Source organism: Canariomyces notabilis, assembly GCF_033297395.1.
Source record: "Canariomyces notabilis strain CBS 508.74 unplaced genomic scaffold N656scaffold_11, whole genome shotgun sequence".
Lineage (NCBI taxonomy): Eukaryota > Fungi > Ascomycota > Sordariomycetes > Sordariales > Chaetomiaceae > Canariomyces > Canariomyces notabilis.
The window spans coordinates 367,753-395,667 of record NW_027041833.1 but is presented as its reverse complement, the minus strand read 5'-3'; the positions used below and the strand labels follow the sequence as shown (position 1 = coordinate 395,667).

The 27,915-nt window shown below is 54.8% G+C and overlaps 14 protein-coding genes across 14 annotated transcripts; 6 read left to right on the top strand and 8 right to left on the bottom strand.

Annotated features, from left to right (window-relative positions):
• Positions 1–372: 372 nt before the first annotated feature.
• Positions 373–1,094, top strand: N656DRAFT_91347 (uncharacterized protein). The gene has a single exon (XM_064819398.1). The coding sequence runs from the start codon at positions 606–608 to the stop codon at positions 1,032–1,034; it is 429 nt and encodes a 142-aa protein (XP_064670041.1). The 5' UTR covers positions 373–605; the 3' UTR covers positions 1,035–1,094.
• Positions 1,095–1,648: 554 nt separating this feature from the next.
• On the top strand, positions 1,649–3,529 carry N656DRAFT_845240 (ankyrin; the record flags this gene model as incomplete). Its single annotated transcript, XM_064819188.1, has 1 exon — positions 1,649–3,529. The coding sequence occupies one exon, from the start codon at positions 1,649–1,651 to the stop codon at positions 3,527–3,529; it is 1,881 nt and encodes a 626-aa protein (XP_064670040.1).
• A 578-nt stretch (positions 3,530–4,107) lies between these two features.
• N656DRAFT_731762 (ribosomal protein S26e) lies at positions 4,108–4,984 on the bottom strand. The gene is made up of 4 exons (XM_064812653.1): positions 4,883–4,984; positions 4,706–4,816; positions 4,499–4,601; positions 4,108–4,353 (listed from the first exon to the last, which is right to left on the bottom strand). The coding sequence occupies exons 1-4, from the start codon at positions 4,920–4,922 to the stop codon at positions 4,248–4,250; spliced, it is 360 nt and encodes a 119-aa protein (XP_064670039.1). The 5' UTR covers positions 4,923–4,984; the 3' UTR covers positions 4,108–4,247.
• Positions 4,985–5,107: 123 nt separating this feature from the next.
• Positions 5,108–6,175, top strand: N656DRAFT_91196 (ubiquitin-domain-containing protein). Its single transcript, XM_064819396.1, has 3 exons — positions 5,108–5,269; positions 5,491–5,871; positions 5,938–6,175. The coding sequence occupies exons 2-3, from the start codon at positions 5,497–5,499 to the stop codon at positions 6,025–6,027; spliced, it is 465 nt and encodes a 154-aa protein (XP_064670038.1). The 5' UTR covers positions 5,108–5,269; positions 5,491–5,496; the 3' UTR covers positions 6,028–6,175.
• A 117-nt stretch (positions 6,176–6,292) lies between these two features.
• Positions 6,293–7,573, bottom strand: N656DRAFT_798255 (glycoside hydrolase family 18 protein; the record flags this gene model as incomplete). Its single annotated transcript, XM_064817740.1, has 2 exons — positions 6,293–7,114; positions 7,187–7,573. The coding sequence occupies 2 exons, from the start codon at positions 7,571–7,573 to the stop codon at positions 6,293–6,295; spliced, it is 1,209 nt and encodes a 402-aa protein (XP_064670037.1).
• Positions 7,574–8,760: 1,187 nt separating this feature from the next.
• On the bottom strand, positions 8,761–9,942 carry N656DRAFT_779324 (SET domain-containing protein). Its single transcript, XM_064815173.1, has 4 exons — positions 9,178–9,942; positions 9,069–9,121; positions 8,937–8,965; positions 8,761–8,833 (listed from the first exon to the last, which is right to left on the bottom strand). The coding sequence occupies exon 1, from the start codon at positions 9,632–9,634 to the stop codon at positions 9,227–9,229; it is 408 nt and encodes a 135-aa protein (XP_064670036.1). The 5' UTR covers positions 9,635–9,942; the 3' UTR covers positions 8,761–8,833; positions 8,937–8,965; positions 9,069–9,121; positions 9,178–9,226.
• A 513-nt stretch (positions 9,943–10,455) lies between these two features.
• Positions 10,456–11,610, bottom strand: N656DRAFT_779322 (glycoside hydrolase/deacetylase). Its single transcript, XM_064815172.1, has one exon. The coding sequence runs from the start codon at positions 11,315–11,317 to the stop codon at positions 10,529–10,531; it is 789 nt and encodes a 262-aa protein (XP_064670035.1). The 5' UTR covers positions 11,318–11,610; the 3' UTR covers positions 10,456–10,528.
• Positions 11,611–11,744: 134 nt separating this feature from the next.
• N656DRAFT_91028 (uncharacterized protein) lies at positions 11,745–12,413 on the bottom strand. The gene has a single exon (XM_064819395.1). The coding sequence runs from the start codon at positions 12,366–12,368 to the stop codon at positions 11,865–11,867; it is 504 nt and encodes a 167-aa protein (XP_064670034.1). The 5' UTR covers positions 12,369–12,413; the 3' UTR covers positions 11,745–11,864.
• Positions 12,414–12,672: 259 nt separating this feature from the next.
• Positions 12,673–14,232, top strand: N656DRAFT_779321 (uncharacterized protein). The gene has a single exon (XM_064815171.1). It carries the CDS (start codon positions 12,725–12,727, stop codon positions 13,730–13,732), a length of 1,008 nt encoding a protein of 335 aa, XP_064670033.1. The 5' UTR covers positions 12,673–12,724; the 3' UTR covers positions 13,733–14,232.
• Positions 14,233–14,678: 446 nt separating this feature from the next.
• N656DRAFT_779320 (uncharacterized protein) lies at positions 14,679–17,286 on the top strand. The gene is made up of 2 exons (XM_064815170.1): positions 14,679–15,287; positions 15,365–17,286. The coding sequence occupies exons 1-2, from the start codon at positions 14,990–14,992 to the stop codon at positions 16,921–16,923; spliced, it is 1,857 nt and encodes a 618-aa protein (XP_064670032.1). The 5' UTR covers positions 14,679–14,989; the 3' UTR covers positions 16,924–17,286.
• Positions 17,287–19,431: 2,145 nt separating this feature from the next.
• Positions 19,432–22,266, top strand: N656DRAFT_829281 (uncharacterized protein). Its single transcript, XM_064818577.1, has 2 exons — positions 19,432–19,675; positions 19,749–22,266. Exons 1-2 carry the CDS (start codon positions 19,626–19,628, stop codon positions 21,943–21,945), a joined length of 2,247 nt encoding a protein of 748 aa, XP_064670031.1. The 5' UTR covers positions 19,432–19,625; the 3' UTR covers positions 21,946–22,266.
• Positions 22,267–22,655: 389 nt separating this feature from the next.
• N656DRAFT_779317 (uncharacterized protein) lies at positions 22,656–23,700 on the bottom strand. The gene is made up of 2 exons (XM_064815169.1): positions 23,258–23,700; positions 22,656–23,173 (listed from the first exon to the last, which is right to left on the bottom strand). The coding sequence occupies exons 1-2, from the start codon at positions 23,464–23,466 to the stop codon at positions 22,906–22,908; spliced, it is 477 nt and encodes a 158-aa protein (XP_064670030.1). The 5' UTR covers positions 23,467–23,700; the 3' UTR covers positions 22,656–22,905.
• A 279-nt stretch (positions 23,701–23,979) lies between these two features.
• On the bottom strand, positions 23,980–25,440 carry N656DRAFT_731739 (ClpP/crotonase). The gene is made up of 2 exons (XM_064812652.1): positions 24,899–25,440; positions 23,980–24,812 (listed from the first exon to the last, which is right to left on the bottom strand). Exons 1-2 carry the CDS (start codon positions 25,321–25,323, stop codon positions 24,200–24,202), a joined length of 1,038 nt encoding a protein of 345 aa, XP_064670029.1. The 5' UTR covers positions 25,324–25,440; the 3' UTR covers positions 23,980–24,199.
• Positions 25,441–26,880: 1,440 nt separating this feature from the next.
• On the bottom strand, positions 26,881–27,872 carry N656DRAFT_798248 (uncharacterized protein; the record flags this gene model as incomplete). Its single annotated transcript, XM_064817739.1, has 3 exons — positions 26,881–26,895; positions 26,961–27,430; positions 27,491–27,872. The coding sequence occupies 3 exons, from the start codon at positions 27,870–27,872 to the stop codon at positions 26,881–26,883; spliced, it is 867 nt and encodes a 288-aa protein (XP_064670028.1).
• Positions 27,873–27,915: the final 43 nt, after the last annotated feature.

Here is a 27,915-nt window from a genome sequence, read left to right as displayed (position 1 = left end):
CACGGGCTGAGACTGTCCAGCGCTCTCAAAGACGCCTTCACGAGGCGTGTTCGGGCGCAAATGATCTACTCTGTGTTTCCAAAAAGTTGTCATCTTGTCTTAACGCAAGGTTCTAGCCCTACCTACATGGGCAGGTAGGGTCCTGCTTGGACTCCGTTGAGGGTGCACGACTTACATGCCACCCCCACCAGACCTCTCTCCGTTAGCTTTTGGTAACCCAATATTCTGTCTCCCTCTTCGACATATCTCAAGTCTACCTACTTAGCTTAAGCACGTCGTTGGCAGCTGACCAAGGCTTTCAACTGTGTGTGGTGTGGATCACGCTCTCGGACTACATGTAACAGGCTTTCAGTTGCCAGCCTTCTCGCTCAGGTTCCCCCATTCACTACGCTTCTCTTGATCTCTTACATTACCGTCTATATAATCCACCAGCCTTGTTCCTTGATGGCAGTTTTCCTTGTGAGTCGTGCACAGCTGCTCGAAACTTCTTGGTGTTTTCTGCTCCTATCAATCAACACAATTCAAGGACAAGGTACGTACCTTGGCTTCATTACAGGTACCTCTTTCCAGGTTTGAACCATCCTTGTTCATCTCCATCACCACATATGATTACCAGCCTCGCTGCTTCCAGATTGGGCTTCCTTTGCCACGTGCCTGCCAGCTGTTTTAATCTTCCGGCTGGCTTCCACTTCTTCGTTCAGACAACTCGTTCCTTCCCTGCCATTACCTCTTTCCGCCGTTCTTTCCTGTTTACCTCTTCTCACCGTTCTTCCCTGCCATTACCTCAACTTTTCAACCGCTCTCCTCTCCCATCACCACATGCAATCGCCAGTCCGATTGTCTGCCAACAGCCTGACGTTAGACATTCCGTGACGGTCAAATACCTATTCTCACGACTGTATTCCTCGTCTTTCAACCTCGTCGCTGCCCTATCCCACTGGTGTTCTCCGGCGACTTCTTTCCCTTCATTGAACGACTACCTTGGTCGGTGCGCCATTTCTTTCGCGGGGTATCTCCAGTTGTTTTGTTTCTGACTACCCGTATAATTCAACTTTCATTCCCCTTCAATTGCCTCTGCTTTGTCGGGTCTTTGATGATTGCTTACTGACTAACCTTGCTGCTCCAGTGATCAGTCTGTCTAGCGCCTTATTCGGCTGTTCTGTCAGTCGGTTGAGTTGTTCTGGCAATTCTTGACGTCAACTTCTCGGTTTTCAGAGATAACGTGTTAAGAGTCGCGGTCTAAGAGACGGTCACATCAACTACATGCTTTTCTCTGCTACCTTCCCAAAGGCCGCTCGCGACTTGGCCAAGACCCATCTGGCCGAGACCCACGTCCGATTGCGTGTTGGTCGTGCTGGCAGCACGCACGAGAACATCAAACAAACCATCATCTATGTCGATCCATCCAGGAAGAAGGAGACAAGTTAGCACAAAGCGAGTAAGCTATCAATCCTGTCACCCCCCGATCATTATGGTCGCTTGCCCATCATGTTGTTAACATTGCTGTTACTATAGACTTCTTTGTGTTCTGTCTGATTGTTTTGTCTGATACCTAGGGCTACTTGTATCTACTGTCAAAGATCAAGCTTGTTTCCGCGATAATCATTGTCCGCGACGGGATTGGGTCCGACATAGCCAGGCAGGTAAGATGCGCACCCACATCTCCGCACAATGGAGGCGGCCTTCTCTTCGTCTCTTCTTGGTCTTTGCTTACGCCCTGGTCGAAAGGTCATCGGCGGCATCACTCAATTTAGTTGGGACGTTACTAAGCATGGCTTGGTTCACGTCTTCGCCTCTTCCCAGCTTGGTAACGCTCCCCACCGAGCTTGGCCTTTACGTCACCGAATTGGTTGGTGAACCGGAACTGGCGGCGCTTTCTCGGGTCAACCGTCGGCTTGGCCAGTTTGCCAATTGCGTTCTTTGGAACAGAGTTATCAAAGACCCAGTGAGGTGCCAAGAAGTTCTCCTTTGGGCCGTCGAAGTCGGCCAGCATACCGTGTTACACTTTATGCTAGAGAGGGGTGTCGACCCCAACTTCTATTATCTCTCGTCCCTACTCAGGAGTAGGCTGCAGGATGTCTTTGCTGCTCAGGGCGGGCGGCGCGGTACGACTCCACCGCGGGACGACATTCACCTTCAAGCCGAACAATTCAGGGAGACCTTGTGCAGAGATAGGTCCGCGAGAACCCAGGCACAATATTTCCAGTTGAAACAACGTCCGTCCAGCAATACGTTGGTCCAGGACCTGCACTGGCACATTACGGAGCGGCACCCCCAGTGGCAATACCGGGCTGCGGAGCTGAAATTCGCAGTCAGTGGCAGTCTTGATAATGTGGACGGCCTGGAATACTACACCTGGGCCCCGATCCACATTGCCGTCCTGCGTGGAGACACCCACGCAGTGCGGCTCCTCCTCAGTCATGGGGTTGACATAGAGGCACAGTCTTCCGGTGCGTGTGATTGCGCTGCCCCAGCTCTTGATGGCATTGACGACACAACCAACAACATGTCGCCTCGCCGATTCAGGTCGATCTGGACACCTTTGCATCTGGCCATGTGCTCCGGAGACAAGACCATGGCGGATCTCCTCATCTGCAACGGTGCGTCTCGCTGGGTTGGCAGTCTTGTGCGATACCCTCGCCCCTTAGCCGGCTCGCGGAATCGTGTTCGCCCAACAATCACGAGTCTCCAGAATGCCGCTTGGCTCGGATCGGTTGAAATGTGCGAGCTTCTTGTGAACTCACCCCATGGCAAATTCCTGAATTACGCCAACCGCCGACGGTATACTGCCCTCCACTACGCCGCCCTCGGCGGTCATATTCGAACCGTTGGCAAATGGCTTCTCGAGCACGGAGCGGATTTCCCCGACGAAGGCGAGGCGGATCCTCAGGGGCTTCCACAGCGCTTTCTTAACGACCCGCTGAGACTTCTCGTCATGAAGCATGAATACGCCGACGCATTGTGGCTGCTCAACTTCTGCCACCTGCATTTATCATCTTGGAGCACCTCATCGCTGGCAATCTTGTATTGCCGAGTTCTCGCCGCTCTTTGTCACCTGAAGTTACCCGTTACGTATAGGACGTTGACGCTTCGCGAGAGACAGGATAGTCTCTGCAATACGACCCCGACCGATATCAAGGCGAGAGATGATAGACTTATCGAAAACATGATGGATTGGACGATCGAGAGACTCGTCCTTGCTAGAAGACTCGTGAAGCTGGGCGCAGATCCTTCACTCCGACAATTGACCACCCGGTATAGAATGCCAGTGGTCTCCAATGTGGTTCAAGATTACATGTGGCTCACACCAATTGAGATTGCGAAGCGTTGCGAATTCACCGCAATGGCCAATCTCCTTGAGAACAACGTCGTCGGTGACATCGATACCAAAAATTGGGATCGCTGGGAATTCGAAGCCCTGTGGATCAAACCTGAAGACGTGGAGAACTATTTCTTGGGCTTGGACGACGACATGCCCGGTGAAAGTGATGATGGCGAGGAGGAAAGGGCAGCATCTCCTGAGCTATGAGCTTGAATGTCGCTCCCAGGACTCCCGGGCCAATGAACATTGAAACAACTGCCTATGTAGAATATTCCATTGCCGAGCACAGGCCGTGAGCACACCAATTTGGTGCCAATACTTTCAGAACAACCTGAATGTAGGAGAAAGAACAAGAGTATAGCCAGCTCGGTCCCGGAGTTACTGCAATATTGTGACAAAGCGTTAAGGGAGAATAGCTGGGCCAAACATTCCACCAGTACGAAGCACGGTTTGTACAGTATTTTGGCTGGTCGTGATTCAATAAGGGTATGGGGCAAGACAGGAATGGCGGGAACTAGGCCAGTGATAGGATCAAGGAGGTTGTTGTGAGGTTGGATCAAATGTGCCGGCACCTGCATTCCAGCTTGTTCGATCCCTACCCACGGAGTCATGGGCTCTCTTTGACATCGGTGTAGCTCGTGCTTCGGTCATTCCTCGGAGAGCAAATGGGGCTTACCCCGAATGGCGAGGTCCGGCAACTGGATAAGAAATGCCACTTCCTTTACAACAAGTGCTCTGGATTGGCGACTATGGCTCTAATGAACCCCCATGGGGCCGAAGGACTTCCCCCAAGCCGTTTCCGTTTCCGTGGATGCCGATTTCCATGCAAAAGCCAGATCATGACCTCATAACTGCAGATCATCGAACCACGTCTAAACCCAAAGCCACCAACACAGAACGCCAAAGCAAGAAGATAGAAAGCCGCTTAAGCGGTCTTGGGGCCCTGTGTAGGGGTCACCTTCTTGCCGTCCTTGTTGTAGCGGACGCGCGGCGGAGGAGCACGGTTGCGGCGGCCCTCGCGGGATCGGACACTATTTGCGTCTCTGTCAGCAAGCCGCTCCTGGAATCTGGGGAGCGGGACAACTAAAATGGCGGAGGTTCGACCAAGGATCTTCTCAGCCGCCCACGTCGCCGAGGTGGCGCGCGTGGTTGTCCCCGCCATGCGGACAAACGTACCGGACGATCTTGCCGTGGATAGCGCAAGAGACGCAGTACTGCAGCTTGAGGTACATCTTGGGAACCGTGTACTCGGCGAACACAGAGGCGTCCGAGATATCACCTGAAGGACGTTCACTCGTTAGCGAGACTGAAGTATAATGAAGAGTCGAGCATTGCCAGAGCAATTGGGATCGTTGTGGCCGTCTGAATCGTCAATGTACGTACGGATGGCTGCAGACTCGACCATGTTGCGGATGGTGAACCGCTTGATAGCCTTGTCCTTCGGGGTGCATCGTGAGCAGTTGGAGCACCGGATGGGCTTGACGTGGCCGCGGCCTGCGAGTTCTCAAGTCAGCGGGTTTCAGGCAATCTTGATGAGGAATAGGATGATTGATATCCTACCCTTCTTGTTGCGGCCGTTATTCTTTCTCTTCTTGACCATTTTGTCGGTGTCTTGAGTACTGATTCTCAAGAGTTGTCGCTTGGAAGGGCGAGGAGGTTGAGAAATTCAACGCGGTCTGGAAATGCTGGAGTGGTGAATGTGATGCCCCACAATTCCCCACCCGGCCACTTAGGTTCCGTGCAAAATGCTTCTCGCCCGCGCCAGGGCAACTGCTGTGAGAAACCCTAACTGGAACAACCCACCAGTCAGCTGACCCGCACCCTAAGGTGGGGCAATTCCCAAAAGTTCAAGTGCGCAAGCTGCAACTTCAAATTCCTCCTCTTACCTGACCAAGCGCATCTTCACAACATCTACAGATTGCTGAGGAAGACATTGTGTCTAGGTACGTCTGCGCGATGTTGCGAGCCGCTGCGCTTCTTTTCCTCCCTTTTCCTTAGCCGCCTCATGATACCCAATCTTGTCATTCCCGAACTCGCCCGCAGCGACTTGGAACTTTTCGCGAGCGAAAATGTCCAAGCCGCCAAGGTCCAGTTCAACGATCCGTTGCCGTGGCTGCCCTGAGGTGTCTCTCTTTTGCGTCTAACATTTCCTCACCACTTCTCAGCAGGCAATCATGCAGATCTTCGTGAAGACCCTAACGGGCAAGACTATCACCCTTGAGGTGGAGTCGAGCGACACCATCGACAATGTCAAGTCCAAGATCCAGGACAAGGAGGGCATTCCCCCGGACCAGCAGCGCCTGATCTTTGCCGGCAAGCAACTCGAGGACGGCCGGACTCTCTCCGACTACAACATCCAGAAGGAGAGCACCCTCCATCTTGTGCTCCGTCTGCGTGGCGGTGCCAAGAAGAGGAAAAAGAAGGTCTACACGACCCCCAAGAAGATCAAGCACAAGCGCAAAAAGACCAAGTTGGCTGTACTTAAGTATTACAAGGTCGACAGCGATGGCAAGATCGAGCGTCTCCGCCGCGAGTGCCCCAACGAAACTGTGAGTTATCTGTACCTGGTTTTTCGCGAATCATGGCATCGAGCCAGACTGACTGTGTCTTCCCAGTGCGGTGCTGGTGTCTTCATGGCTGCTATGCAAGATCGCCAGTACTGCGGTCGCTGCCACTTGACCTACGTCTTTGAGAAGAGCGCCTAAACGGCAGGCCGCCTGGACGGACACCCACGGCAACGGGAACGGGAACGGAATTGCAATGAGCTTGGAACGAGCGACGATGTCCACGTCGACGTCGATATACCTTGAAAGTGGACATACTTCGGCTGACCAGCAAGGAAATGCAATTTGGGTGATGATCACTGGAACTGGCACCATCTCGGCCAGCGGTTTGGCATCACAGACCCAACTGCCTTGATAGGAAGAGCGGCTAGCTACCTAGTTAATACAGTCCAGTTCCCGTCCCGCGCTAATTGTTGGGGAACCCTTCCCTCAAATTGTCATACTTGGTGTACGGGTACGTGATGCAGTTTTCCCTCCATTCGAGAGCGCGCGGACCACCCAGGACCTCGACCACGTTGCCAATGAGACTTTGCGGTCCCTCCTTGTCTGCGCTGCTCTCCCACCACATGCCGCCTCCGAGGCCGCGCCGCTTGATGTAATCCGCCTTTCTCCTCGCCATCTCAACATTATCATAGCTCACCAGTACTTTGCGAGCAGGTTGGTAACAATAACTGCCCCCCGCGTCCTCATCAATTCTCTCCTCGGCGCCCTCCAGTGGTAGCTTCTTGTAGTCGTGCACACCATTCTCCCACGTACCCTCACCAACCCCGCTGTAGGGCTTGCCCAAACCTTCGGTGCCCTCGAAGGCGCGGCCGTACAGCGGCATGCCCAGCACGATCTTGGCGGGGTCCACGCCCCGCGACACGTAGTGCGTCACGGCGGCGTCGGTGCAGAAGGGCGTGCACGCCGCGTTGGACGCGCATCGGAAGAGGTTCGCCTGGTGGCCGGCCACGACGTCCCACGACCCGGCGTAGTCGTAGGCCATCAGGTTCCAGAAGTCCAGGTACCGGTCCATGCCGGGTATGTCGAGCTTCTCGTAGTTTTGGGCGCCGGCGGGGCAGGCCACCGTCAACTCGAAGTGCGGCGGGCAGGAGCCGTTGACCCTCGCCGCGTACCGGTCCAGTTCGGCCCGGGTCTCGCAGAGCAGCGAGACGAAGTCGGCTGCTTCCTGCGGCGTTTGCGGGTATTCCCAGTCGATGTCTAGACCGTCGAAGCCCAGGCGAGAAAGCTGGCGGACGGGGAAGTGGTGGTTAGTACGCTGGGAATAAGGTGGGGGAGAGCGAAATGCTGGGAGACGAACCAACTCGACGGCGGACGAGGCGAATGTGCTTCGTCCTGCCGGGGTGGAAGCAGGCTGCTTGAAGTTGCTGCTGTAGGTCCAACCGCCGATGGAGAGCAGCACCTTGAGGTTGCGGTTGCGCTTCTTGAGCAGGTTGAGCTGCTTCAGGCAGCCGTACAGGTTGGTGCCCGAGTCGTTCCAGCTATCCCCCTCCCAGTGGATATCCGTGTCGGCCCACGAGTCGGTCAGGTAGACCTCGCCCGAATCCGGGCGGACGTTGGCAAAGGCATAGAGCACGTGCGTCAGCTTCTCGACCGGCAGATCCTGCGGCCGGTGCTTGCGGGCGTAGATGGCCCAGTTGACGAAGTAGGCGACCGAACGGTAGCCGGTGGTAGGTCCGCCGCCCATGGTATATGTTGTTGCTGGTAGTGGTGTTTGTAGCTGCAGTAGAGCCTTGGTAAGGGAAAGCGGTTGGGATCTGCTGTCTGATGCTGCGAGGATGATGGACAGAAGAGCTGCTACGAGACAACAGAGAAGTATGATGAGACTGTAAGACCTACAAGGTGTGGGCATACAGGAACTTATACATCTATGTAATGCCGTCTTTTCTTAGGTAATTCGTTGGGTTCAATGAAGAATGCTAGCTCAGGAGGGCGCCAATGGAGCTTGCGTGGAGGGGCGAGGTGGGAGCTTCAGAGTGGGCCCATGCTAGTGGAGCTTGAGCCTACGGCGGGGAGTACTGTATGTATGTAAAGTACAAGTATAGTACATACGCCTACTGACGTACTGAAGCCGAGGACACAATCGGGCAGCCCATTAGCAGGCGGTTGGCTGGTTGTAGTCATGTACTGCTAAGTGTATGCATCTTTCATACGGCACCAATGGAAGACAAGTTCGGAGACCAGATGCTCACTCTCATGCAAAGTAGGATTCCAGGTTACATAGGGAGGTATCCGTATTTCCAGTGGCTACTATAGCCAAAGAGGTAATAATTACTGAATGTATGTACAGTACAGTACAACTCGACAGATTTGTGGGGTCTACAATGGATCAACGATAGCGTTATCCGTACTCCGTACATAGCCCGGGCATCCCTTTGACCGTGGATTTGGACCATTTAAGCGAGCCCCATAAAGACTTCCGATCCAGCGAAATTCGGAGTGTGCTGAAAGTCCTGATCTACGCCAAGTTATGGGGATCGGGGTTTCGATTGGCTGCACCCCTTGTCCTCGCTTAAATGGTCCAAATCCACGGTCAAAGGGATAGGTATCTGTGTGTACCTCCCGGGAGTGGCTGAGCTGAGAAGACACCGTGGCGCAGCTCGATATGACGACAAGTTTTGAAGTTTGAAGGTACAGGTGAAATATATGTAGTAAGTACGAAGTATAAATATACCTTATTTCATTAACTTGCTGATGTTTTGAATTTGGACTACTGGTATTTGGCTAACGCGGAATTGTATTCCATGGACAGGGGGATGGGCAACCTTCTACTCAGAACTCAGGAGTCAGTACCTTACATACCTACCCCGTTAGGACTTGTGGAAATAAGATCTGAAGCCATCAAATCTTCAGAGAGATTACATCGATTCGAGACTTGTTTCCGAGCCCCGTTTCCTTCCTCGTTCGACATACATCATGTGCTAATAAATGCCTTGTCTCCTCTTAGGTCAGTATCACCTAAGGAGGCCCTCCACTACTTAGGTTCAACTGGCCTATTGAAGCTTTTCATCGTGTCTTGATTACATTCATAGGTATTGATTATTCTCCAGATCTGGTCTCTTTGCCTGGCTCAGATAAGGTAATCATGGATGTATTGCAGATTGATAGTTCCTCAACTCCTTATGGCGCGAAGCACACAATGCCATTTGATCCATCAAATTCATCACTAACCTCACCTGCAGGCTAGACGGACGCTCTCCCTGAACCTTTCTATCAAATTCATATCCGGATGAGAGTTGGTGTTGTAGTCTATAAAAGGAAATCTCGTTGGACTAACTTTATTGACTGCAGCGATCTATACCTACCTAATTTCCATCAGGCGCTTTCGTTTTCCTCGGCGTCAATCAGACTCCTCCGGGGGCAGATGCGGTTGTGCCTGAGCATTGCAGGAGCACAACATGCCCCTTCCGCTGAAATACTGCCTTCCATAGGCAATGAACAACTGTTGACCTGCTACAATCCTCTTGACGGTGCGGAAGGCAACTATTCTTACCTTGCCCACCTGCTCTGGGTAAGCCACGACATTCGGCGAGCAGTGCGAATTGACAAAGCGTGTCCAGTTGCCGTGCCTCTGAGCGTTAATGACAACACCGCTGATTCCTTCGGCCGGAAAACCCGGGAGCTCGAAAGCGTAGTTGGAGTCGTCAGCCCCTGGGTATGTAGGGGGAAGCAGCTCACCAAGATACTCACCGATCCACTCCCCCTTTTTCAGGACACACCCGGGACGGATAAACACGCCAAAGCCCATATTCTGGGTCTGGCGAATTTCAATCAGCCTATGCATCCGGTCAAACTGCCGCTCATACCTAAATCGCATATAGCAGTTTATTGAGCAATTTGGGCTGGCAGGGTGATGTCCGCAGTAAAGGCAGGCGTATTCGGGCGGTGGAAGGGTCCTAGGCGGCCGGAGAATGTCAAGTATTGCCGGTGATAGATACGGCCTGAATGGGCCGGTCCGATACGTGGGCAGGGACCGATTGGACAATCTAATAGATCTTCTGGCCAAACCCCATTTAGTCTCATCGATCATATAGTCCTGAATCTGTCGAATCTCATCCCCCAGACAGGTCACTCGCGTTTCATTTGCATTGAGAACCCGAAAGACACTCACGGTTGATTCGGAATAAGTCGGCGTCATAGTTATCTCGGGTCGTTGTTTGTTTCTCTTGTTCTGATCTAATCTGTGAGGTCAACATTGCGCAGAACTGATTGTTCTCGGGCAGTCTACATAACTTGGAACTCAAGAGAGGAGTTTCCACTAGTTATTCTCAGGTTGTAACAATCCCCTTGTGGGAATAATATGTAAACCTCCTATGTAGTAGGGCCGGAACTTCGGGGTTGAGAAAGCGCTCTTGGTCCTAGATAACAAAGGGGATAAACGGCTGTAGTCATTTTAGTCACTTGTTCGTGCGGCCGCCATATATAGCACAAATCTCAACTCTTTGTCCTGTTTCGCGTGGTATTCCGGAAGACTGGATCCCGAGGACTGAGAAACCACCGCTAGAACAAGGTCGCAGATTGGTAGGTTACGGTTGTTGGGACACTCAGAGATGGATGTATGTGCTTTGTGGCGTTGCGAACGGTTTATCTTCATCTATCACCAATGACACTCTCTAGCTGCTTGCTCGGCATCTACATGTATTCACTCAGACTCTGTTGACCATGACACAAACGACTCCTGATGGTTGCTTACCCACTCCGCGATCTCCTTGCAAGGCGCAATCCAGAGCTCTTCGTCCATACCGATCCTTTTCACCACATCTTCCAGTACGCTGAATTTCTCCTCGCTTGTCTGCAGAAACGGATGGAACAAGATCGACAAGAATCCCCCAGTCTCCTTGGCTTGGTCGATCCTCCTCATCAACCACTCTTTGAACTCGGCAGGGCTTAGTACATCCTCCTGTTCGCCATGTTCTTTCCTGATGGCGCTGAACTTTTCCATATACCAAAATGCGTCCACCGCCCTCCACTCAAAAGGCAAGACTACCACGCCCTCCTGTCCAATGCCAAACTGCCCCAATGGCGAGACGTAGCTGACCCCGCGCTCTTTGAGCAACCCCCAGGTCCTGTCGTTAATTTTGCCGCCGGGCGGCCTGAACCCGGAATACACAATGCCGGCCTCGGCGGCGGCCCGCCAGCTCTTTGCAAAGCTGTCCCTCTCCTCTTCGGCCGACAGGCCTCCCCACACCTCGTGCTGGTACCCGTGCCAGGCCACTTCGTGTCCGTCCCGTTCCAGCGCTTCCACCGCGCCGGGGTACACGCCCAAGCTCCAGGCCTCGACGAAGTATGTCGCGCGGATCTTGCGCTGCATGCATGTGTCCCGCAGAAGGGCCAGCATCTGCGGTAGCTGCGTGGTGACGGCCGGGTGGGATCCTATCGGCGCGGTCCACGTGCCCTTGTGCACGTCTTGGGCTTCGCCGAGGTTGTCCATTGTAAAGGCCACGGCGGCTTTGTATGAGGCCGGCCAGCGACTGGCCGGGTTTTGTGATGTCATTGATCTGAGGTCTTCGTCGACTATCATCTCGAGGGTGGCCTGAAATTTTGTGCAAGTTCTCAAGCTCTTTGTAAACCGGTTTTAATGGCGCTTGGGAATGATGGAAGAATTTACACTCAAAATGAGAAACGTAGAAAATCATACAGTAAGTCATAGTGAAGATCGCCGTTCCTGTGGATGCAATGGGAGTTGCGGAGGGGGACGGGATGGGTCCAGTGACCCGTGGGCACTACAAGTACTGGTATTCGCCGGTTCGGCAGTTGCGCAACCAGATCGAGAGGGTTTATGATAGTAACACGTTGCTTGCATGTCACATATTGTTACATTATATAGCATTCATATTGTCCACGAGTCCATAGGAAATAGGGTTTGTGTCTTTTTCCCAGTGAAGATTGATAATGATACTGTCTAAGTAGGTAGGTACCTTATGCTTCGCTGATGCGAAGTTCGTGAATCGTTGTCCAGTATGTCTAGATACGGACAATTAGGCGTTATCGGGCTTTGACTCGTTCGTCAGTAACGTGTCTGTGGGCTTCGTAGCCTCGGTATTTGCATGAAGCCGGAAAGTCGCATGCTCCTTCCCTGGTTTCACAGACGGCCCGTCGCCTTCTCTGTCATGAGCATCAGTCCGATGCTGCCGAGCAAGAAAAGTTCCAGCGATTTTCTTGCCGAGGCTTTTGCTGAGGCGCCGTACAACGCTTGTCTGGAACTCCTCCGAGTCTACATGATGCGGAATGCCCATTTCATCAAATGTTCTAGGGCACCGTCGAAGAGGAGGCATCTCTGATTCCATGTTAGATGATTTTTTTGACCCGCTCGGGGACTGTCTTGGGGTAGTTTGTTCAGCCATGGTGTCGATCTCAGTTCTCACGGTGGGCAAAGTCTGAAGTCTCACAGCTTGATGATGCTCGACTGGAGAGAGATATGATGAAGACGAGACGACTGACGAGGACCCGATGTCCTCGTCTCGCTTTATATAATTTTTCATCAATCTGTTCTGCCCGCTTGTTAGCGGACAATGACTTGTTTCAAGAACATACTAGGTGTCTCTCAAACAATACCTTGGTCTAATGTACCTAGGTTACAACTTACAAGTGCTCTATCTAACCATGCTTTATTAAGCTACCAGTAGGTATTACATCTTCAGGGGGTGTAACCCTAAGCCTAATAGTGTGAATGATACATACCACAGTACATTTCGCCTAACACGGCAACTGATTTTAGGTAGTGGTGGATGACCTCACCAGCTTAATTTGGTATGACACGAAATCAATCAACAGCAACCCACCCCAGTTCACCAACAATCTTGCCCCACCTACATCTCTTGCTTCCCCGTGATACGCAATGGAAGAACTCAGCCTCTTGATCCTGGGCGCGGGCTGGACAGCCACTTTCCTCATCCCGCTCCTCGAATCCCGCAGGATCCCGTTCGCAGCAACAACCACCTCAGGCCGCTCAGTTGCCGGCGTGCCAACAATCCCATTCAAATTCGACCCGGCGGCTCCGGAGCCTGAAACCCGCGCAGCCATCGCCGCTCTGCCCCGCGCCCGCCACGTGCTTGTCACCTTCCCACTCCTGGGGAAAGGCCCGAGCCGCCTGCTCGTGGAAACCTACCAAGCCACGCATGCCAGCAACCTGAGCGGCGCCTCTGATAATGACACCGAGGACAACCCGAGCAAGCACTTTCGCTTCATCCAGCTGGGCAGCACTGGTATCTGGCAGCAGAAGCAGCAGCAGCAGCAGCAGCAAGAGAGCACCTCCACGCCCAACCCCTGGCTAGACCGCCACAGCCCGTACCAAACCGGCTCCCCGCGGGCCGTGGCCGAGGACGAGCTGCTCGCGTTGGGCGGGTGTGTGCTGGACCTCGCGGGGCTGTGGGGCGGGGCGCGGCATCCGCGCGGGTGGGTGCGGCGGGTGGCGACGAGCAAGGAGGCGGTGCGGCACAAGACCAGTCTGCACCTGGTCCACGGGCTGGATGTGGCCCGGGCGATTGTGGCCCTGATTGCTGGGCCTGGGCCCGGGCATGCGGAGGATGGGGACGCGGACGCGGACGCGGACGGCAACAACAGGTGGGAGGTTGCGGGGCGAGGGCAGAGGTGGATGGTTACGGACGGGTTTGTGTATGACTGGTGGGCGCTGATGGCGGGCTGGGCGGCGGTGGAGCAGGAAGTGGAGGAGGGTCCGGGGGAGGGTGATGGGCCGGTGACTGAGCAGGCGAGGTGGGTAAGGGAGTTGATGCTGGAAGAGGGGGTAAAGGCGTTGCCGAGGGGAATGGAGGCTTTGGGGAGGTGCTATGATTCGAGGGAGTTTTGGGAAACGCTTGGGTTGGTGCCGTTGAAGGCAAGAGTGTGACTCGACGGATATACGCCTGTGAGCTGGGGTAGATGTTCATCATTCTGTTTCAGTTTGACTCTAGGGGCCGATGAAGGCCTTTGCCGCGTCTGGACGGAGCAGGAAGGGAAGGCGACCGGAACCTTAGCGAATGTTATACTGTATACTATTGGGAGGCACGAGGGCGGTCAAGACTCATCAAAGGGAAAGGCGGGGTATGCTTCTCTCAGTTCTCAGACCAGTATTTTGGGCGGCCCATTTGGGAGAATCCATCCCAGTGAGGTTCATGTATCTCTGGGATTCTGGATTCCAGCGCGTCTGCCCCGACCGGCCCCCCCAACTGCCCCTGGCTGGTACAACCACCGCGCCCTAGCGCCGATCAAAAAAGTTAGTTTGGAATCCGAAACCTGGAACCCGGTTTCCACTGGAGCTGGCTCTTAGTCCTGTGCAGTGGCATTTGTCGGATTTCTCGAGAATATAAAGTACGGCATAGAAGCGGGGAAGTTTAACCTCGATCTGTGAGCTGTATGTATTATACATACACTACTAGTTAGGGAAGGGAAAGGAAATTTCAATTTTCCGAAATTTCAACCCTTCTGTGAAATTTTTTCTTTCAAAAGGCCTATGAATTTCAATATTTTCATGCCAAGGATTTTTCTCCTATAGTATGTAGGTCAGGTGGCTGCAGAATACTCTATAAGAGTCTCAATTTCAGTCTTTCAGGGGCACTTCCATCGAGGATCAGTAATATATTCAAAATGGCGCTGAATCAAGGGAGTCGAGAGCCCAGCAACAGGGTCGGCTGAAGAAAGCTACAGGTGGCTGGACATACATAACCCTAACCCTTATAGCCTTACCGCCTTCCAAAAGCGGTTAGCTGAAATGGCGGAAATTTCGTAATTCAAAGGTCATTTTTCAGTTTCCGAATTTCGAAGCCTTGATGAAAATCTCCCATCCCTAGTACATACAAATTACAGTGGGAGTTAGATTGTAGGATCACTTCGCACTTTGTCAGCCCCCTTTTCGCATTTGGACCCTGGTCCACGCGTAAAACTTGTGCTGGTGAGTCCAGCGGCATCCAATCAAGCCACGTTGCGCGGTTGGCCCCCATTTCCCTTAGGGATCCTTTCAAGTTTCGACGGGCCTCCGCCGTTTTTTCAGATGCGCTTCGCACGGCCCGAACACGGGGTAGCAGTCAGATAAAGAGATGGGGAGAACTCGCTCCTCTACTTTTTTTCGGCTCAAAGCCTCGAGGCGGTGTGTCATCTCGGGTTCGAAATGATGCGCCGGTCCGCGCTGACCGGCGCCGGCTTGTCCCGCCGTTTCCTCACCCGCCAAACTCTCTTTGTCGCTCTCGCAATATGCGCTGTGTGGTTCCTGGGCACCCAGCTCCGTCGCGGGAGCGGGACGCGCCAGTGGTCGCCGCTAAGGGCGAACCCGCTGCCGCCGCCGCGGCGCATGCCGACACACAACGTATTGCCGCCGCTCCCGGATCCCGTGGCCTGTTACGGCCCCCGCGGTCTTCTGTTGGATCAAAGCCGCGATGACCAGCTGGAATCTCGGAAGCTCCAAGGCCGTAAGCGAACATTCCCTCCACCCCCCGTTCCTCACTCCAATGACATTCGCGCGTCACTGACCCGTCCATCCCGGCAGCAGCCTCCTATCAACCTTGGGCAGGCTCCTTCGAGGCCATCAGCCTCGACCGTACCGTCATGACAGCCGACCAGCGATACGGGCCGTACGGATTCGGCGAGGACCGGGAGGACTACCGGCGGCAAAAGGTCGAATGGAAGAGGCTCGACTGGGGCCGGTTACAGAACGAGTGCTTCGAGCGCAACCGCCACCGCTTTCCGTCCTCTGCGGCGCCGTTCGACGACCCGCGCGGCGCGGCGTCACCCCGCTTCGCCCCCCGCGGCTCCCGCAAACCCCGCCAGCCCGAGGTCCGCCATTGGCACGAATTCGAGCCGTCTCGGCGGACGGCCATCGTAATACGCACATGGCGCGGGTACGACTATAGGCCCGAGGACAAGTACTACCTCCGCTCGCTCATCACCGAGGCCGCGCTACGGTCGGGCGGCGAGTACCAAGTCATCTTGCTCGTGGATATGAAGGACTACGACGGCTATACCACCGATATTTGGGCCTCTGACGAGGCGTACCAGCAGGGACTCCGGGATGCCGGTATCCCCACCGAGTTCCAGTCCCTCGCTGTCCTGTGGGACGAGCGCCTTCTGAAGAGCTGGTACCCCCTGATTGAAGAGCATAAGACGCGCTTCCAGGTCTTCCAGCCGATGCAGCTCCTCGCCTTGCACTACCCGGAGTTTGACCACTTCTGGCAGTTCGAGATGGATATGCGCTTCCTGGGCGATGCGGGCAAGTACCTCGACCGGCTCACCGCCACAGCGCGCGCCGAGCCCCGTAAGCAGGCGCTCGAGCGGGCTAGTGTCTGGTATATGGCCGCTGAGATGGGCGGCGGCGATTTTGGCGAGTTGTTCCGGCAAGTCAACGAAACCAACCAGGGCGGCGCGTCCGTGTGGGGCCCTTTACGGGTACCTGAGCTTCCGCCCATCGGGCCCGACCCGCCCGTGGCCGACCCGCGCGAGGACGACTTCCGGTGGGGCGTCGGCGAGGAGGCCGACGTCATCACCCTGTCGTACTGCATGGACGCCACCGTCCCCAACAACGGCTGGCCCTTCCGCGACTTGATCGGCGGCCTCTCCTCGGGCCTCGCCACACCGCGCGTCTACTGCCCGCCCGCCGTCATGCGCGGCTCCCGCTCGCTCCTGCTCGCCATCCACCAGGCCCAGCTCGAGCGCGGCATCCATGTCCCCTCTGAGGCGACCCTGCCCAGCTTTGCGCTCTGGCACGGCCTCAAGTTGAGCTTCCCGCAGCAGCCCGTCTTCCACCGCGAGCAGAACGCCGACAGGGCATCCGTCGTCCAGGTCGAGAAGGAGCAGTGGTGGCGCGGCGGGCCTTTGCAGACCCCCGCGAGCCTATGGCCGGACCCTTCGGCGCCCTCGCCACAGGGCAGCCAGCTCACCTTTTGGTGGGAGGCGGAGTGGGCCAGGCACATCTTCTACGAGTGGATGGGCCAAAAGCTGCCGGGAAGCGACCCGGAGCCTCCGTGGCTCCTCGACGATTACGATGGGAAGTTGTGGGCGCCGAATATTGTAATGCATCCGGTTAAGCATGCGGAGACGGAGACGGCTTAACTGCGCGGTTGAAGGGGTCATTGGCGGATGGACTGGAACAGCGAACAGTTAGAGCACAGTTGTTTTGCATTGCGCAGGTATGACACGTACCTACATGTACAGTGAGGTGGTTGGTTCATTTCCCGCGTTGTCATCTGAAGAGGGAGCTACAGAGCGCGCCTTTCTGGTTATGTATCTGCATTTGTTTTCATGTACATAAATCTTGTACCATCTCAGAGTTGTAAAAGGGAAGAGGGAAAACTAACTTGAAGCGTATATACGTTCCATACCATCTTATTGTCAGAAAACGTCTTCAATAACTGATCCAAGCTTTACAGTTAGTTAGCAAGTTCAACCCAAAAAGATATAAACTACCAATTCTAGAAATACATTCTTGCCCTCTCTTTAATACATGAATCGTGGGATGTGAGGATACTTTGGCTACCCACTAGGGAGATGGAAGAGCCCGTTGGAATGGAATATCGATTCGCCTATCGAACTAGTTATATAGACATTGTATGTACTGTACATACTCTTCTGGCGGTGTCTGTTATCGTCAAAAGCTGGCGCCTCAGTCTCTACCTAGTATAGTGCACATTGTACGTTGAAAGCCTGGTGTTCAGATGCGGTGTGGTCACTGGTTAGGCGTCTAAGTGCCATCTGAGACATGGCGTAGGTAGGTAAGGTGCCCTGGTAGCGATCTCAGCTCACACTCAAGCTAGGGTCGCACGTGATTACATCTTGATCGCGTTAAGACCTCGACAAAGAACCAGCAAGATAGTACGGCAATAAGTCACAAGTGGACTTGGCGTGAAAACAATGGCTAAGTCATGCGGTACTACTCCATTGTTTAGGTCCCTTATATAGGCAGATACGCTGCACTGCGATGTTCTAGAATGTGGAACAGTTCTACCCTCTCAGCGAGACGGTAGCCAACAAGAAGGTATATATCTCTCTCTAGGCAGGTAGCTTAAGAGACTTGTAGAATGACTGGGCTGTGATGATAACCTCGCGAACTTGAAATCCACTGGCTGACTGATACACCTGGATCAACACACGTCTCAACCTTGCTTGGTGAGGAGAAGCGTGACCAAGAAGCGGTCAGTTTTATACTCGCCAGGCATTTGTATATATACAGTGATTCGAAGTGCCCCTATTCGCCGTCATGCACGGCCGTAGGTTGTTGACTGAAGACTCCGGCAGAAGACTCACCCCATACTGGAATATATCCACCACACGCACGCTCTCAAGCCTCAACCTCCATCTGTCTTGACAGGAGCTAGACCTGTGGATCGGTTAGACTGTATGCCGCTGAGTTCTGTCAACATGGAAGGCGACAGTAGTCAGAAAGGACCCTGGTTCTCCCAGGCAATGGCTGCGATTCTCAGAGCATTGAGACGTATGGCACATGTGTTACATCTGCCCATCTTCCAAGACGAGTCCTTTTCCATCGATGGTGAGAGTATAGCGAATTCGCCGGATGTTCGCGAGGCGGATGGTACTCGTTTCGATGCCAAGAAGTGCACCGTCGTTCAAGCTCATTGTCCTCCCCGACCAGCAAGCGCTCATTCCAGTGTTTCAATGGTTCGTATCCATGTTCCTACCTTACCCTGCTATCATCCCATCCACACCCTTGAAGTGCAGCGTCTAATCTTGAATAGTATTCCTGCACCAACCTTGAAAACTGGCGAATCCGGGCTAGCAGCGTCAGAGAGCAGGTTCGACACGCTCCACGGATGGATGTCCCACGGGGTATGGGAGAAAAGCGTCCGAAATACCCTCGCCGCCATAAAGGCCATGAGCATAACGAGGGAGTATATCGGCTCAGCGCTAGCCCTCCTTTTATAGAATTTCCCATCGTGAATAAGGCAGCCGTCAAACACTGGACCAGCGGGATGGAACCTGGTCCGGTGCGGGCCGTATACAACGATGGCGAGCGTGGAGTTTTCGATGTTATTTACCACGATCCAACGAGGCCGCGGAGGGAAGGAGCCAAAAACGACTCCTTCCAGATGGCAAGCTACCGTGACAGGGCTTACATGTCTGTTTTGCGATCTGTTCAGTAAGCTGTTCGCACAGTCGTGGGATGTGCCTAGGGTAGCAAGGCGCTGGGCGGCACTCGGGGTGAGCCGAGTTCGAGGAGGAGCTCAGGGGATCCAATGACGGGTCCGGAGTATCCAGGACAAGGACAGCGCGGGTACTTGAAAGGATCGATCGCCCTAGGTCCTAGGATAGCTTTACCTAAGAGCCTCTGCATCTTGGACATACCAAGATATTATGTAAAGATCTAGATTGAAGAATTTTTGAAGACGCCTAGCATCAACTTTGCGCACTGGAATCTGGGAGCATCTTGCCATGACGGTGATGTGTTGTCTCGAATTATTGCAGCGTCGTCTGTAAAGACTTCAAGAAGTTACATTGGAGACTGTGTGGATCAAGCTGACAGCGCACAGTGCGGGGCTCATGTGGCCTAAGCTCCTTCCAGCTGCAAACGACAGCGCGCGGCGAATTCAATGCAACAAAGCTTCAAATCGCACCTTGCATGTACGAAGCAATCGCATACCACAACCCTTCGCCGTCATCTCAAACCCAATCTACGGCCTGGCGTGGAGGGTCCAACTTCAACATCAACGTGACTTCTAGACTGATACCTACCATGTCTACTGGGCCGTGATAGCGCAACTGCTCGGTGCTTCTCTAGACATCCCGTTGCGTTTGCCTCGATGGAGGCCACTCCAAGAATTCGGCGCACGCCGCAAAACACCCAGCACACGTACGCGCCTTTCGTTTTCGTCACTTGCGCTTGGCATGGATTACTGCTGACAGTTGTCATTTTCGTGCTACAGATACTCATTAGGTCGCCGGACACATGATGTCAAGATATACCCTGTTCAATCACCCCAAGGAGCGACCATCCTCATTTACGGCCACGAAAATGGCATCACGGTTGTTTGGCGCGGTGGCCGAAGGCTCAAGCCAAAAAAGCAATCAGCTACGGACAAACGGAACGGTGCGAATTCTGACGATGCTGTCATGATCATTGACTCGGACGACGAGGGCGCGACAGCTGCAGCCACGCCGTATGTCGACAAGCCCGAGTTTGAAGACGGCCCGACCGCCGACGCCTCTTCCGTTCCCGAAATCATTCAAACCCTTGATCTTGCCTTAGGCAATGCCGCTCTACATGTTGCCGTGTTGCCAATGCCACCGTCCCCAGCGGAGGCAGCCTCCTGGAACGGCGCCCACATCCTCAGGACCAAGATCGTCTTCGCCGTATCATGTGCGAATACAGACGCCTACCTGGTTACTCTCCCCTTGACACCTCCTTCGCACGAGAGCAAGGCGAGACCCGAGTTGCGCCAGAATCTCTTGGCAGGAAATGCTGGTACGGGGGTGTGGGGAGAAACACTGACTTTGCTTGGTGGACAAAGCCGTCCTTGCGGTGGCCTCGCCATTACCCTAGTGAAGCACAAGCCGGGTTCCCGGAGCAGGTCGCTCGAGCGTACAGCAGCCCAAACGACACCGGTTACCCGTGCCATTGTTGCGGCGCACTCGAGAGAAGCAAGCGGCGTGCTCCGTCTCTGGGATGTCGCCTTGGACGCCAAGCCAGGAGTCACAAACCGGGTCGAACCATTTCAGACGGAATACCTCCCCTCACCGCTCACAAGCATTTCCTTCAACCCAGTCCACATTACCCAGCTCCTCACCGTATCCTCGCCACATGCCGTCCGCATCTATGATTACGCTGTCGCGGCCCTCCCCTCCGACGACACTTCCGAGGGCCCTTTCCCTACCCAGGGCTCTTGGCTTTTATCCCTCTACCCGCCCTTTACCCGCGGGCCATCCATGTCGACCGCGCGGAAGCCGATTGTGGCATCTGAATGGATTTCACATGGGGGAGCCGTTCTGACGCTCCTCGCGGATGGGCAGTGGGGCATTTGGGACATTGATGGTGTAAATCCGGCGGCCACAACGGGCGGTCTATTCAGCAAGGCAAGCGCCGGATTGCGCGGCTCGGCTATTACGTCGTTTTCTGTATCCGGCCACCTCGAAGGAACCAGCCCGCTTCGCAACCCTGCTAGCCAAAAGTTCCCTGCCGGGTCCGGCTCGGCTGGTGAATTGGTTCCCATGACGCCTCACACGCGGCGCGATGCTATCACCTCCACCATTACTGGCGGGTCAGAAAAGCTGGCAGCCGTGCGTGGCGGCATTGCGGTCGCAAAACTCCCAGCACAAGGAACAGGACTAGGGGAAGAAAGTGCCATTCTATGGCTTGGTGGCGCAGACCCCATTGTCTGCGTTATCCCGGTGATATCCCGGTTCTGGGACTCCCAGCTTCGCCGTGCCGCCGGCGGCGGTGTGAACCTCTGGAGCGGAGCACAGCCGACCCGCATGATCCGTCTTACAGATCTCCCGATGGGGCTCCTTGGCGAGCGATGCACTGGCGCAACTGGCATCCCTAAACCCAGCCGCAGCACCATGCCAGCGGCAGCGCAGTCAACGGCAAAGGAAAACGGTTCGAATCATGCAGAAGGCCTTCCCATTGAGGTGCTTCTGCTAGGTGAAAGCCGCGTTGTCATCGTGCACGAAAGCGAGGAGGCTAGCACGCTCACAACACGCTTGCTCGGCGCCCGGAAGCGAACCCACGCCGACTTTGGCTCGGCCAAGGCTATTCAGGTTTATCCGAAACCTGAGCAGCCCAACAGTGTCGCTTTCAACCTTAGCATCGCGCACCGCCCAAATAAAGGAGTCTTCCGGTCACATTCGCGCCCATCGGTCAAGGGCCTGTTTGACGAGGCCGCAGACGTCATCCCCTCAACTGAGCAAGCTGACGAGGCAGAGACGGCGCCGTCCAGTCAGCAAGGCCTCGTGTTCATCAATGATCTCAACTATGCTGCGGACCAACCAGACGACGAATTCGAGGTTGCCGGGCGCGATATTGAGCAAGAGTTGATGGATATCATGGAGATTGATCGCGAGCTGGAGCAGTTGGAGAGTGAGCGCGAACGGGGTACGAAACGGGTCTTTTTCGAGGAGGGCTAGGATACCAGCTCGGAGAAATGCGAGGAAGGGCTAGAAGAAGAGATTTGCACGGAGTATCAGTACAAAAGGCCCGGTGGACTACCGCAAGAAGCCCAAGAGCGAAGCAAGATCCGTCGCGTCTTGTTTGAGAGAGGAGCCTCTAACGCTGTCTGATCGTGTCAATGCCCGCGTGGATGGAGACAGCACTGCGACGGGACGACACGAGAGGCCGAAGAGGTTGTAAGATATTCAACAGCTGCTAACGCCAGCTACCATGAATGTTTAGGACCACGAAAATGCGGCATGATTTTGGTGGCCAGGGCCACACCTCCCTTTGTGAACCACTGTCAAACATTTTCTTTCCATTCATATAAGACTTCACGATTAAATTCCGCACGGCTTGGTGGAGCACAAGGCGAGATCCATCCTTGATCCAGCTCTGTATTCCGAGCGGTATATCAAATGCAGGCAACTCCCCCTGCTGAACGCTGGGTTTGGCCTCGTCGGCACCATCTGAGCTGCTGCTGCGGTAGCAAGCTGAAGATTGTATTTGACCAAATGCTCTGCCCCGGCTTCTACCTGTCTGCCTGTTGTCTTCGGGCAACAAGCAGATGGGGGCCTACGAAGCCGGGGGGTCGTGGTGTCGGCACATCCTTGGCTGGGAATGGAGGGGGCTTGGAACCACAAGCCATGGTAGCATGGGTAGGTGTCCGTTCCGCAATGGCGACAATGACAGGGCGCCCCGCCAACAATGGTGGTCTTGATGATCAATTTGATATCTTCGAAAACGATGCTCATAGCCGTCCCATGAAATCCTCAACGTTCCATACATATCATACAGCACTACCGCCCTTCTTCAACCCCCGTACTCATAGGTGAAAGCTTCCTCGTCCTATTCCCTCATTATGGCGTTACTGCCAGCATTCCCACCTTCCCACCCGCTGTCCTTCCCTCGCTCACTTACTCAAGGCCGCGGTCAAGTTAGGGTGAGAGCTTCTCCTTCACCTCCTCCTTGGCCTCTTTCGCCTTGCCCTCCACCTCGGCGGCAGCGCCCTTGGCCTTGCCCTCCACCTCCCCCGCCATCCCTTTAGCCTTGCCCGCCATCTCGCTCGCCTTGCCGGCCGCTTCCCCGCGCAGCTCGGCCGCCTTGCCCGTCACCTTGCCCGAGGAGACCTCTGAGGAAGCTTCCTTGAGCTTCTCGGCTACTGTGGCGGTGGAGGCATCTTTGAGCTTCTCGGCTACCGTGGCTGTTTGTGTGTATTTCATCGGTTAGCCTTTGTTTTTTCTCCAGACTTGTCGGTATTTTGTGTGAAGGAAAAGGTGAGGCTTACAGCCGATGTTGATGCCGTCAACGAGCTTGTCGCTGACCTTGCGGTCAACGCTCTTGAGCGCGTCCTTGGCTGACTCGACGGCCGACCTTTGGACGGGTGTGGATGTGGAGAAGGCGGCGCGCGGGAGCATGGAGGCGGCGGAGGAGGTCGTGCTGTTTGCCAGCGCCAGACGGCGGGCGGCAAGAACGGTTCGTTCTGTGATGAGTGACATGGTTTCTTGTTGGAGGTTGTGTGTGTTTCTGCTTTGGTTTCTGTGTTGATTCCCGCGTTACTGGTCGTTAGGAATTTGATTCCCCTGATTGTTGATTTGTCTTGATTGAGTGTCTGAGGATTGTATGGCAAGTTAAGTGGTGATTTTGAAGCTGAAACTGCTTTGAGATCATCGCAAGACTGAGCTCGCTCGATGATGTCATAGCTTGGTGATTGACCTGCTGGAAAGTAGCTGCACCCTGCATGGCAGTGCGCGCCCGGTTGCCCAATGACGTTCCGCTGCGGAGTGCTGGAACGGATACAAGTGACCTGCAAAGGGGATCGAACTGAAGCACATGTCAAGTTTACCATGTTTGCGAAGTAGTGGACACACTGCTTCAACTGGATGAAGAACCTCAAATGGGCCCAGGGGACCCCTTCCAACTCTCCCAGTCAGGATTCGGGGTCTTGATATTAGACTGCATGCATAGAGAGTACTAGCAAGTAGTATATAGCAGCATGGTTTGAAAGCCAAGTCGCTTTGAAATGAGTTGACAGTGTGAAGCCGAGCAAGCTCCGGAGTTGATGACACCTAACTATTCCATAGTACACACTCGCAGTCATCCCTAGTCTAACGTCAGAGCTTAAACGCCGAAACAACCCCACTAGAGGGTTAGAAGGGGTCTGACAGCCATATATTAAGCCGTCGTTCAGTCACAAACCCACCGTCACCCCCTAAACACAACGTCGCCTCGTCACCTCCCCTTGAAGACAGGCTTCCTCTTCTCGGCGAACGCTTTCAAGGCCTCATCCCTATCCTCCGTCCTGACAACTCGTTCATACATGCTATTCTCCACCGTCTCGCGAGGTTCCTCAACTGCCCTCAAAGCAGCCCTGACCGCGATGGGCCCGCCCTCTGAAATTTCGTTTGCCAGCCTGACGGCCTCGCTCAGCGCCGTGCGTCTTGCAAGGTCCAGTATCACCCTACCCCGCTCCTTCTCCTCCAGCGCGGCCCACTCCTTGGCCTGCTGCTCGCTCTCGGGCGCAATCTCAACCAGCCGGTCGGCAATGCCGAGGAAGTAGGCCTCGGGCGCCGACACGCGGCGGCCCGTGAGAATCAGGTCCCGCGCCCGGGGGATGCCGATCAGCGCCGGCAGCCGGTAGGTGCCGCCCGCGCCGGGTATGATGCCCAGGCGGGTCTCGGGCAGGCCGACGACGGCGTTGGAGGTCAGAACGCGGAAGTGCGTGGCCAGGGCGAGCTCCAGCCCCCCGCCTAGCGCGAGCGACGAGATAGCTGAGATGGTGGGGATCGGGAGCGCCGAGAGCGAGGTCAGCGTCGTGCGGAGGTTGAGCAGGAAGGCGGCGGTCCTGGTGGGTGGTGCGGTAAGTAAGAAGCCGAGACTACTGGTTACAGTAGGGTTGGACGGGGTGAAAAAAGGGAGGGAGAGCCGTACTCCTCCTGTGTAAAGGTCTTGCGCTCTTTGAGGTCTGCGCCGGCGCAGAAGGAAGAGTCGACCGCCGAAGCGACAATCAGCGCCCTCGTCGGCCCCTTCTGGTCGTCCCCTGCGACGCCGCCAAACCGCTTGTCCCACGAGGCGCGGGGCATCTCGTCCCCCGTTGCCGCATCGTACTGTGCATGGACGGCATCAATCTCTTGACGAAGGGCAGACAGCAAAGCACGAGAGATGGCATTGCGCGCCTTTGGGCGATTGAGTTCGAGGATGCGGATATGGCCCGAGTTGGGTGCGGGCAGTTCCGTTACCCGGATCAAGGGACCTGCGTCGGCTTCCGTCGAGTACCTTCTCGCATGTCGCACCGTCAATCGGCCGAATCTCAGGGCGATTGATGGGCTGACAGTCAAAGCAAATCTTGGAGCCATCTTGAAGAATGGCAATTAGGTGCCCCGGCAGCACAGTCCTTGCGGTCGGCGGCAGGACGAGCTGCTGAGGGTTTAGTGGAAGATGACGTCGTGTCGGGCTCGGCTATCACCGGCAGCGAACTGGCTCACTAACGGCTAAGGTACCTAGCTTATACCTATAGGAGGTTCGCGTTGCTTGGCCGATTCCCCTCCCCTCCCCAGGCTCCCCACGCTCCCCAAAACAAGTCTGCACTCGACCAAGATCGTTCAACCCATAACTTACGGTAAGCCACGAGCTGCAGTTGGCACAGGCTACCACCTGCTGCAGACAAGGGAAGTGATTTCGAGTGCAATTTGTAGACAGTCTTACGTATAATTAATCGTCTGAGGCCGGGCGTGATCTCAATCCTTACAGCTACTGTAGCCAACCAACCCCACACGCAGACATCCCGCCTAAGCAAAGCGCGCTAGCCTCGATCATGATCAGCCCGTTTCACCATCAGACAATCCTCTGGGACTGCAAAGATGCAATCAGCAGACATACATACGAGTATCCGTGGAGAGAATAGTATATTAGTGACTTTGTAAGAATTGGACAACGTTCCAAAAGTCCGGTACTCGCTCGTCCATCTTTCCGCATTTTGGCTAGCATACGGAGGTACTCTCTACGTTTCTCCCTCCCACTCTGAAACCACCCCCCTTCTCCCATCAGGCATGCCTTGCCAAATCGATTCGTCACGCTACGTAGTTTTTAGGCATGAGAGATCGACACAGCATATTTCCCGAACCTTTTGGTAATCGGAATTCGGAAGCGGCAGAAAGCTGGGTTCAGACTCCCCCTTCATAAAGTTACCAGGTAGAAGGAGAGGGTTGAGCGAAATGTCGGATAAATCTGGGTATTTCCCCCCTGCTTTTGATCAGACATGATTTGCTCACGGCAGATCGTTGATGGTCCTCCAAACAAACCGCGCTCCCAAACCGCTGGGAGAGGGGCAAAACTACATCACACCTGATTCTGAATGTACACCGTAACCTGTATTCTCACAAACCCACCGCCCTGTCCATGTGTTGTTCGTTCCCCGGTGCCAGTCGAGTCATGAGAACCCCTATTCTGTACGGCGGAACGCATGTTTCAGAGGGTGCCCCGTCCGGTCATCGCACATCGCAGAGGGAGGGCATTCGACGCAAGGGAAGCCATCAAGGTGCAAAACGACGCTCGTCAAAGCTACGGGGCTTCTCCCCATTGATATTTGTGACCCGTCTAAAACGCAACCTTATCCGCACATGAAGGTATATCCCGTCAGGGTCGTCAGTATTGATGTTAAAGGGTTTAGATAGGCAAAAGAGAGGACAGCGTAGCCAGGTGCGGCGCATCGCCCCGAGGGTCACAGCTAGATCTATGCCCTGGCGTGACAGCCAAACCGTACAAAGAACAGAGAAGACCCCAGGTAGGCTCGTCGCGTGATCGAACCTCCACCAATGACAAGACTGTAGAATATCCCGTCCCCCCAACGCCAATTATGCGGATGTCAAAATAAATACAGGCGAATCGTTTGTCGTCATCACTTGGGGGACTGCTCATGCATTGGTGACCTGGCATATTGTTAGTTTGATTGCTCAGTTGGGAATCCGAGAAGGGAAGAGGAGAGTCAGCTTACGCGGAGGATTTTCCTGGAGTAGTCTTGGTTGTCGGCGATGCTGCCGTCGCTCATCCTCCTATGGGCCATGACTGGATCCAACCGGGAATCCGTCATGGAAAGACCGCCACTGCTTCCCGGCGGCTTGCCCATGAATGCATTGACGGCGGCGTTGCGGCGGTGCTCGGCTTCGATTTCGTCGTTCCTCTTCTTGCGCATGTACAAGAAAACGCCAGCAGTGATGCCAGCGGCCACGACGACGCCCACAACTACGCCCGCGACAATGCCGGCCACGTTAGGGCCGCTGCTTGTCGCTACCTCACTCTCGGGAGGCTGCGTAACAACGACCGTGCTTTGGGACAGAGACACCACCGAGGTGGGCTCTGCGGTCTTCGTGGCGCTGCTCGAGGTAGATGTGCTCTGCTCGTTCGAGTACCTGACCGCCAAGGTCAGGCCGGTGTTGTAAATGGTCCAAAAGAATGAGCCGCCGCCTAGGTGAGTCAGCAGTTAGCAACATTCGCACAACCTCAAGGCACGTCCGCACCACTCACATGCTTCTTGGTCGTAGCCTGAGCACGGGGCGTTGCAGTTCTTGTCCTCAACCACGTCCTCCTTGGGTGGGTATGTGTTGCCGCACCAGCACTGGTTCCCGCCCATGGTGCCGGCCACCGAATAGCCTCCCACGTAACAGACCTTGGTGGCGCACTCGCCGATACTGTTGAACTCAATTGTCCTGTTCATTTTCAGTTCGCCGGATGACTTGAAGCAACCTTGTACTTTAGGACTGTTGAGTACAGGCGTTTCTGACGGCTGTTGCACTCCTTTCTCATAGCGCCCTAGGATGGTCTTTGTTCCCCTAATGTTGGGTATTATGTCGGGCAGGGCGTCCGCCGAAGCGAGGAGCGTCGCCGCGAGGAAACCAATGAACTTCATCGCGAGTCTGGTACAGGGACTCGATCGTCGACTTTATCGGACA